At 39.7% G+C, this 10,007-nt stretch overlaps 3 protein-coding genes across 4 annotated transcripts in view; 1 reads left to right on the top strand and 2 right to left on the bottom strand.

Annotated features, from left to right (window-relative positions):
- Window positions 1-2,391: 2,391 nt before the first annotated feature.
- The window catches only part of LOC146973369 (SH3 and PX domain-containing protein 2A-like), a 65,665-nt gene continuing 58,049 nt past the window's right edge, over window positions 2,392-10,007 (top strand). For both annotated transcript variants that reach the window (XM_085799862.1, XM_085799861.1), the window contains exon 1: window positions 2,392-3,156. In XM_085799862.1, the coding sequence (XP_085655988.1) occupies window positions 3,085-3,156 (72 nt within the window). In that variant the 5' untranslated portion in view covers window positions 2,392-3,084. The remainder of the gene's footprint in view (window positions 3,157-10,007) is intronic.
- LOC146973371 (N-acetyllactosaminide beta-1,3-N-acetylglucosaminyltransferase 3-like) lies at window positions 3,554-5,783 on the bottom strand. The gene is made up of 2 exons (XM_085799091.1): window positions 5,776-5,783; window positions 3,554-4,658 (listed from the first exon to the last, which is right to left on the bottom strand). The coding sequence occupies exons 1-2, from the start codon at window positions 5,781-5,783 to the stop codon at window positions 3,554-3,556; spliced, it is 1,113 nt and encodes a 370-aa protein (XP_085655217.1).
- On the bottom strand, window positions 6,245-7,897 carry LOC146973370 (N-acetyllactosaminide beta-1,3-N-acetylglucosaminyltransferase 3-like). The gene is made up of 2 exons (XM_085799088.1): window positions 7,890-7,897; window positions 6,245-7,447 (listed from the first exon to the last, which is right to left on the bottom strand). The coding sequence occupies exons 1-2, from the start codon at window positions 7,895-7,897 to the stop codon at window positions 6,349-6,351; spliced, it is 1,107 nt and encodes a 368-aa protein (XP_085655214.1). The 3' UTR covers window positions 6,245-6,348.

Raw genomic sequence — 10,007 nt, 5'->3', positions numbered from 1 at the left:
CGGCAGGACGTGTTCGGCTCAGCGCCGCCCAGCCCCTCGCCTCTACCACGCATGCTACTTGTCATGAGGAGGGGGGAAAATGGTAGAAGTTGTTGCTCGTTTTAGCCCGATTTAGCCCTATGATGTGTTGCAAGGAGTCAGATGATGTATGCCACTGATCAGTTCAGCTTCTTCACACTGGTTAAGCAGTCATTATCGGTGGAACTAAGTAGGCCTAGGCCTACATTTCTCTTATTTTTGCATAGGCTTCTCAGAACAAAATTGTGGTACTTGTAGGCCTACTCTTCTTTAGTATAAGCCTACTCATTTCACACTTGTTACCAATCATCCATGACAGCAGGGTTATTGTCCGGAGATGTCTACCATTGGGGACTGCAACATCTGTTTGTGGATAATCTTCTGAATAGAGTTTTAATAATATCAACACTTATAATGTGTAACAAGTTTAAGAATTGTATATGAGTTAAAGGACTAAAAAGGATATATATATTTTTTTCATTTTCAAATATTGATCTCTTCTGAAATCTAAATAACTTTAGGCCTACTCCTAATATTATTGCTTTATCCAATAACAAAATGCACCAGTAGGTTTATAAAAGTAAAATATAAAACTAAATGGTACTGGGAAAAATAAACAAACAAAAAGGTGTAGTGGGATTGTGGAACAAGGAGTTAGCTGTTCAGGGTATATTTGAGTAAGTAAAAGGAATTAAGAAACTTAATATTGTGAACCGCCCTGGATCAAATCCCAAGTCTGGTAGGCCTTTGCTGCAGTCATGTCATTCCCCCTCTATCTGCCTCCCCATTCCTGTCTCTCTCGACCAGGCTACTATAAAAAAAAACCCAAAACAAAACAAAATTATAAACAAACAACGACAAAAAACACAAGTCAGAGAGTGGAGTGGAGGTGGAATACTCAATGAAACTATCCTCCACACAAACAGTCTGACTTAAAGAAAGAAATACATAAATATTGCACTCTGGAAGGTTTTTGTCCAGTTTTTTTTTCTCCATCATGTTGAAAACAAAGACACAAAGACAGAAGTTGCATACAAAAGTATGACTTCAACTACATGTGAACAGGCTTATCACTCTGTAGACAACCATAAGGTCAAGACCTTTTAATATTGTAGAGAGAAATCCAACAGTTCCCACAATGGACAAGCTCTTTGCAGCAGTGAAGAGGATGGAACCTACTGTACAACAGAGCCAGATTTATAGTGAGCGGCCATCTGCCTCAGTTGTTTAAGTAGCCTATATGGGAGTGAGAGAGGTTAAAAAACATCACATTTCGTAAGAACAAAAAAAAAAACTGAATGCAAACTATAGCTGTCAAATAAATGTTGTAAAGTAAATATTAAAATATTTTCCATTGGAGCATTGTGGAGTAGAAGCATTTATAGCCCTTGAAGCCCCGAAAATATTATACAAGTGCCTCTTAATTGTAGCCTACTTAGACTACTTGAATACATTTGCTTTCACTGCAGAGCACAAAACAAACCATAAAATGCACATGTTGGAATTAAAACACAGAGGTTGAAGTTTGTGTTGTTAGTGCCCCCTCGTGGTTAAGTAGTAACTTAATGTTATTCCGCCCCATCTCCATGATTTGACCGTATGAGTTTAAGTGCTGTCGGAAATCACACCGTTATTTGGGAATTGGCTTCAGAGTGGATGGTTTACGTTACAATCATAGACTGTAAAAAGAATGGACGTAGCGTCCGTGACGTCACCCATTGGTTTTGGGGAGTCGTTTTTGTGACTCAAATATGGCGGCCTGAACAGCGCCATGTTGGATTGGCCGGCCGAGAACCCGCCCACTGGCCTCGAAGCAGCCTGTCCACGGAGCTGCTCGGACCTGTCACTCAACGTTTCCGCGCCCTGATTGGCCAGAATTTTAACCTAATAACAGTAAAACTATAGAGTTAAAAAAAAATTCACCCCCCTCAGAGTGTGTGCGGGGGTAGAAACTATCGATTGAGACGAAAAAACGTTCTGACACCAGGCTTTTAACATGTTTACTGAGGATGTAAAGTCGGCGATTTTAACATGGGGGTCTATGGGGAATGCTCCCTTCTGACACCAGCCCCCAGAGGAATCCGAGGGGATTGCAGTTTTTTGAACGCGGAAGTGAGCTTCACTTCTCAGACCGACAACTGCCCCCTTGGTTACAATAAAACATGATTTCCAGTCAAGTAGACGGAAAGTGTCACGCATTTTGTTCTTTCGTGTGTTGAAATACTATGTAGGCCCCCCTATCTTATATTAAGTTAAACCCCATCATTTCGATAGACCTGGCTACTACAGTAGGTAATCTTTAAAAAAGTTGATTGTTTATAGGTAGGCTGCAACTGTCAAAGGTTTAACCTACATCTTTGCATCCCAGTAGGCTACTTGTGCTTTCTTGCTGGTGTGGTTAGGTTTTTAATAAAACACATGACGGTGTTTTTGCATAAATTTGCGCAAAGCAAGACGGATCCCTTGAACGCAGCAAAAGGCTACTATCCTGTTTACCACCGACTTCATAAGCGAATTAAGATTTACTTTTGTTGGATGCTGGCCAAAAACACAGTGAAATAAAGTTTAGGGGTTTGGTACAGTGTTACACTTGCGGGAGAAAAGAAAAAAGAAAAAAAGAAACAGACCCCAAACAGTCTGACTTCATTTCTTCAGAGGTTTTCGTGTAGTGGTGTCCAGCTAGCAGAAGCGGACCACCCCTTGAACTGCCCCTCTTTCCGTACTTTGCAGCGGGTTGTCCAGTCCAGCCCCACTTGAGGGAGGGGGACATGGACTAAACGCTAGTTTAGCTGCGTTGTCATGTTTCACGGGGAGTTCAGAAGCTCCCACACCGCTTGACACCAACTTTTCATGGATGCACCCACAGCTTGAGAACGGAGGAGCCCCCTCTTCTTCCTCCTCCTCCTCCTCACTACGCCGCTTCCTCCGACTTGCTTCTTTCCTCAGTGTCCTCACAAAGGAGTCACCATATGATTTTCTGAAACCCAATATCGTTTTCATGGGCAGACGTCTTCTTTTGTACTCTGTATAGTAGTTCCGTGTGCAACTCCTATTCGGTTTGACAAGATGCAGCTACGCACAGTCCTGGACGTTAATGTTGTGGATGTACAGAAGAGGAGGAATCCCTCCAAACACTATGTAAGTTGACTCTTTATTCAGCTTGTCTTGTTCTGGATCGATAGTTCTAAAAGCACAGTCTATGCCATTAAAACATGAACACTGTTTATTAGAAAAACAAATACACAGCCTTTCCAACCAGTTTATGTGGCGCTTTATTTTGAAAATCCTTAGTAATACACAATACACGGAGAGCTGAGCTGTGATGTTCATGTTTAGAAAAACTACCGCAACAGAATTTGAATTTAAAATGGCTAACAAAAATAGTCCAATCACCAGTAGAGCACACCACCTGCAGGGATTTTTGCATTCGTTTTCTTGACAATCTATCATGTTAATATATCTGTTAAAGTACCCTCTAATACCTGCCCAGTTTCAAGTTACAGCAGTTGAAAATTCAGTTTATTTATCAGAGCCATTAATGTCTGACACCACATTTCAGATTGGGGTCATGTATTCTTTCCCACAAAACAAACATATTAGCTGAAAAGAATCTGTGTACCACCAGCACATTTCTGAAAAAGCAAGGGTCATACTGATCTAATTTTTGAGAGGGAATCTTCCATCCCCCTGACATTACACCAATATGATGGCTGGGCTTGAGGTTCGCTTTCTGCAGACACAGCCCCATGTAAGCATCATCGATGGTAATTAAAGGAATGCTCTTGGACATCTTGCGTATGACCATAGCTGTGTACATAGACATGAAGTAACCTGCACCACTACAGTAGACAGCATATGAGTCTGACTCGTACATCACTTCTGGAACGTAATACTTGCTCCATGAATCTCTGACGGGACCCCCACCTATCAAAGAGCCAGAAAAGAGGTGCTTGCTTCCATCGTTGTCAATGCTTTGGAGAAAGTCAACGAGGTTGTCTGAGTTGACAAACACATCATCATCCCCGTCAAACAGAAAGCGAACTTGATGACAGTTCTTATCCAGCCAATCCAAAAACAGTGACTGTTTTAAGGTGAGGTTGAAAAAAGTATCTGTGAAGTCCCATTGGAGTATGTCATTATACTTCTTTTGCTCTGCTTTGACTAGGATGTTCCATCTGTCTTTCTCAAAAGTTTCCCCTGTTATTCCGATGATGAAAACCCTTCGAATCAAAACACCATTGTATATCCTCTCCTCAGCCCAAGTTTTGCGCAACACCTCTCTACGTTCATAGTTGGTGGGAGAGGATTTAATGACCAGCAGAAGGAAGATGTCAGTGGGTTCCTCAGTCCCTCCACATTTGTTAGGGACATCCAGGATCATTGGGTAGTTACGACAGTGACCATATAAGAGCATGTCTTTAATACTGTTGGGATAATCCTTGAAGCCTGGGAGGTTAGCAGCAGTCAGATTTTGTTGGCATGTAAATGACTCTTTGACAAGTGGCTTTGGTAGAGTGACAACCTGTTTGACATTTTCTTCCAGGAAGGTGATGTTGTCTTGAAAAGAGTCCGTATAGAAATAAGCAGCCACAACAAGAGCTCCCAACAGCAGGATAGCCCCTGTGTAGATTATTGTATTCCTGCAGTGAAAGGAATATTTACAATTATCAACACATCTCAATCAGACATTTAGTTTAAAAATTTAATATTTTCAGCATGTCATCATGACATGCTATGACGTCTAGCCTTTGTACCTTTTTGTTGTAAACTGTTATTATTATTTTTTATTTTATTAAACCTTTATTTAACCAGGTAGAGGCCCACTAAGACCAAAATCTCCTTTACAGGGGTGACCTGGCCAAGAAGTCAGCACACTGCATTCCATGGAGAGGGGACAACGAAACTGAACGCTTGTTTCCCCAATTCAGTCCGAACACGAGGAACAGTCAAATGAAAAATGTTGCGAGAGATCTATTTGTGTGTGCCATATATGACTTACAATATAAATGTTATTATGCCAAACTGGATTCTGCAGTGAGTCAGTTTAGAAAAATGACATGGTCCAACTGGTTTACATGGTAACCTCTTTAAATATTAGAAATAGAAGCAAAAAAGAATCAGTCATGGTAGAGCTTTTTGGTAGTAAAGGAGTAAAGTTTGATACTGAAATCACAACATTTATTCCTCTTTGGTAAGTTAATGGATTGGCATTGGCTATGTAGCAATAGTAAAACTTGAACAGATACATATTTTTAAGAACAAAAAAGAATGAAAAAAGATGTTAATTAATTAAACAGTCTAAATGTAGACACATTTGAGAACATCCAAACAAATAATTTAGTTTCCTGTATATTAATCAGGATCAGAATTAGAATTACTTTATTGATCCTCAAGAAGAATTTCCTAACACAAATATATCGTATGCTGTAGAAAGACTACATATTTTATATATAGCCTAAGAATTATTTTTAGACAAATCAAAATCCACAGAAACACAATGAATCCAACCACCATTTCACAGTAATTGTGTGTGCATGTTGGTAGAGCAATAGTAAAACTTAAACTGTTTGAAGAATAGAAAAAAGGAAAAGAATTATGAGCAATCATTCTCTGTTGATTGAACAACTTTGTTTTCTGTATATTTACACAAGTAGGATGTAGGCTACCTTTTTTGTGTAAGAGAATGATTTTTAGACAAATCCAAATCCACAGAAACACATAACACAATGAATCCAACCCTCATTCGACCCTAATTACCTGTGCATGTTGGTAGATTGATGTCAGCAGATGCTCCGTATTCCTTTGAAAGCCAGTACACAGTGCAGATTGTTGAAGTAGTGGCTGAAATTATGTAGGCTACTTTATGGGCTGGCTTCATCGGTGTTGAGGTGGAGTGTGTTCTGAACAAACCAGTTAATACAAAAAAGCGATGAGTTGAACCTATGAAAAAGGCCTGATTGACAGAAGTAAAACAGGTTGAACTTGCTGGGGAGAGAAAAAAAAACTCAAGCCTGATTCAGTGGGAAGAGTCATCTTGCTTTATTTTGAAAATCCTGTCAGCAGCGGCCTTAGTAATACACAATACACACAGAGCTGAGCTGTGATGTTAAAGACATGTTCAGAAAATCTGCAGCAACAGAATTTGAATTTAAAATGGCTAACAAAAATAGTCCAGTCACCAGAAGAGCACACCACCTGCAGGGATTTATGCATGCGTTTTCTTGACAATCTATCATGTTAATATATCTGTTAAAGTACCCTCTAATACCTGTCCAGTTTCAAGTTACAGCAGTTGAAAATTCAGTTTGTTTATCCCCAGAGCCATTAATGTCAGACACCACATTTCAGATTGGGGTCATGTATTCTTTCCCACAAAACAAACATATTAGCTGAAAAGAATCTGTGTACCACCAGCACATTTCTGAAAAAGCAAGGGTCATACTGATCTAATTTTTTAGAGGGAATCTTCCATCCCATTGACATTACACCAATATGATGGCTGGGCTTGAGGTTCGCTTTCTGCAGACACAGCCCCATGTAAGCATCATCGATGGTAATTAAAGGAATGCTCTTGGACATCTTGCGTATGACCATAGCTGTGTACATAGACATGAAGTAACCCGCACCACTACAGTAGTAAGCGTATGAGTCTGGTTCGTACATCACTTTTGGAACGTAATACTTGGTCCATGGATCTCTGATGGGACCCCCACCTATCACAAAGCCAGAAAAGAGGTGCTTGCTTCCATCGTTGTCAGTGCTTTGGAGAAAGTCAACGAGGTTGTCTGAGTTGACAAACACATCATCATCCCCGTCAAACAGGAAGCGAACTTGATGACAATTTTTATCCAGCCAATCCAAAAACAGTGACTGTTTTAAGGTGAGGTTGAAAAAAGTATCTGTGAAGTCCCATTGGAGTATGTCATTATACTTCTTTTGCTCTGCTTTGACTAGGATGTTCCATCTGTCTTTCTCAAAAGTTTCCCCCGTTATTCCGATGATGAAAACCCTTCGAATCCAAACACCATTGTATATCCTCTCCTCAGCCCAAGTTTTGCGCAACACCTCTCTACGTTCATAGTTGGTGGGAGAGGATTTAATGACCAGCAGAAGGAAGATGTCAGTGGGTTCCTCAGTCCCTCCACACTTGTTAGGGACATCCAGGATCATTGGGTAGTTACGACAGTGACCATATAAGAGCATGTCTTTAATACTGTTGGGATAATCCTTGAAGCCTGGGAGGTTAGCAGCAGTCAGATTTTGTTGGCATGTAAATGACTCTTTGACAAGTGGCTTTGGTAGAGTGACAACCTGTTTGACATTTTCTTCCAGGAAGGTGATGTTGTCTTGAAAAGAGTCAGTATAGAAATAAGCAGCCACAACAAGAGCTCCCAACAGCAGGATAGCCCCTGTGTAGATTATTGTATTCCTGCAGTGAAAGGAATATTTACAATTATCAACACTTCTCAATCAGACATTTAGTTTAAAAATGTAATATTTTCAGCATCCTCAATGAGAATTTCCTAACACAAGCATATTACATACTGTATATACAGTAGACTACCTAATAGCCTGAGAATATTTTTTAAACAAATCAAAAATCCACAGAAACACAACAAATCCAACCCCCATTTGACAGTAATTGTGTGTGCATGTTGGTAGAGCAATAGTACAACTCAAACAGACAGAGTTTGAAGAACAGAAAAAAAGGAAAAAAGAATGTTGAGCAGTCATTCTCTGCTGATTGAACAACTTTGTTTTCTGTATATTGACACAAGTAAAATATAGGCTACCTTTTTATGTAAGAGAATAATTTTTTGACAAATCCACAGAAACATGAATGAATCCAATCCCCATTCAACCCTAATTACCTGTGCATGTTGGTAGATTGATGTCAGCAGATGCTCCGTATTCCTTTGAAAGCCAGTACACAGTGCAGATTGTTGAAGTAGTTGCTGAAATTATATACTTTATGGGCTCGTTCCATATGTGTTGAGGTGGAGTGTGTTCTGAACAAACCAGTTAGTACAAATAAGAATGGGTTGAACCTATGGAAAAGGCCTATGATTGACAGAAGTAAAACAGGTTGAACTTGTTGGTGAGAGAAACTCAAGTCTGATTCAATGGGAAGAGCCATCATTGAGGGCATCAAAAGCATAATTATTTAACCCCTTAATCTGTAGTCTGAGAAATGAAAGACAATGATAAATGTATTAGTTTTGTCATTGCTGAGATGCTGAGAAAACTACTAAAAAGGAAATACATACATGTTCTACCAGCACCAGAAACACTGAAAGCCAAAAATGTGAACCTCATTGCGGCACTATAGTGCTGCCACTATACTCTCTCATTAGACAGTATAGTAGTGTGTGTGAGAGAGTATAGTGATGTCTATGTGTGTGAGGGAGAGAGAGAGAGAGAGAGTGTGTGTTTTTTGTCACTTTATTTCAAAAATCCTGTCAGCAGTGGCCTTACACAATACACAGACAGCTGAGCTGTGATGTTAAAGACATGTTCAGAAAATCTGCAGCATTCCTCATTGCGGCATAGGCTACACTGTCAGAAAAAAGGATACAGAGGTCCATTTTTGCTCTCTAAGATACAACTGCTACTGATGTACCCTCACAGGTGATCCACACAGTAGTTGCATGTGTCTACTTTGGGTTAAATGATCAGGGGTCCACATTTGTACAATTTTTCCCACAAACAGATACAATGACAATGAGAGGCTGTTAGTTCCTTATGCAGCAGAACACACACGCGCATCAACTGCATATAGACAAAGTAGCCCAGAGATTCAGAGGTAAGTTAATTTAAAATCGACCTGAAATGTTGAAGATAAAGAGCTTTATACTGTATGTTTTATACAGCCTTTAAAAAAAAATCAAAACAGAATAAACGGAGTGGCGATAATATTAGCTAGCATGAACGTCATCAAGAAAATGAGATTAGCTTGCTTGCGTATTGCTCAGACATTCAACTTTTATGTAAACAAATAACAGGTTAACATGACCAAATATGGTTTTTGATATATCTCTTGTGCCTTGAAACATTATGTTTTATCGACAGGTTTTGTGTTGTTGGATAGAACTGATTTTGTTAATACTTACTGTTAGGTAGCTAACATAAGTGAAAATTTGCTGACATCATTGCATGAACAAACTTGCATGAACAAAATTAGGTGAACGACACTCAAGGGTTGGGTTAGACAATTAGTTAAAATGGCCTATCCTAAAACACTCACACACAACATTCACACCCACATGCACACCAACATAAAGAATACAAATTATTTGTTTTAAAGTGAGTACAAATACTTAAATTATAATTTAAATAATAACTCAGCTATGGGTGGCAATCAGGTGTTGCGTTAGAGCCTACCCATAGCTAAATAAACAAAATCAAAAATATAACCAAAATAAAACTAAACAAAATAACCATATGTGACTTAAAGAAAATGGATAAACAGAAAGAAAATGCTCTAAACAGCTGGCCCAACGAGGAACCAGAAAAACAAATAAATTATTAACCAAAAATAAACAAAGAAATAACCAAATAAACCAACAAACAAAGAAACAAAAACAATTGCAGTGGGGCTTCAGTCTGTTGCTGCGTGGAGAGCTGCAACCAAAAACAAAACAATGGCGTGGACGACAGAGTGAAAACGGAGCGGCTGCACCAGGGCTGGAGGCCGCAGATGTTACACTTAGATGGCCGTGATGGTCAGCAATAGGCGGTGCAATACATCCTCGGAGCGCAGGAGGAGAGACGAAACCGCTGCAGATACCGCAGCTACAGCAGGACAGAGCAGAGGGCAACAGCTGTTAGCCTAAGGCTACTATAGACAACAAAGATTAATAAAAGAGCATGCTTACCAATAAAGAGAGCTTTAACACTCACGATCAAGTCCCAGTCTGCAAAACGGCAGAGAGGGGACACCACACTTCCTCCAGCTGCAACCCAACTGACACGGCCAACACTGAGAACAA

This window comes from Trachurus japonicus, chromosome 15 (genome assembly GCF_045865225.1).
Source record: "Trachurus japonicus isolate A0001 chromosome 15, Traja_1.0".
In the NCBI taxonomy this organism is placed as follows: domain Eukaryota; kingdom Metazoa; phylum Chordata; class Actinopteri; order Carangiformes; family Carangidae; genus Trachurus; species Trachurus japonicus.
Note: the sequence above shows the minus strand (reverse complement) of the source record. Positions and strands in the feature narration are given on the sequence as shown.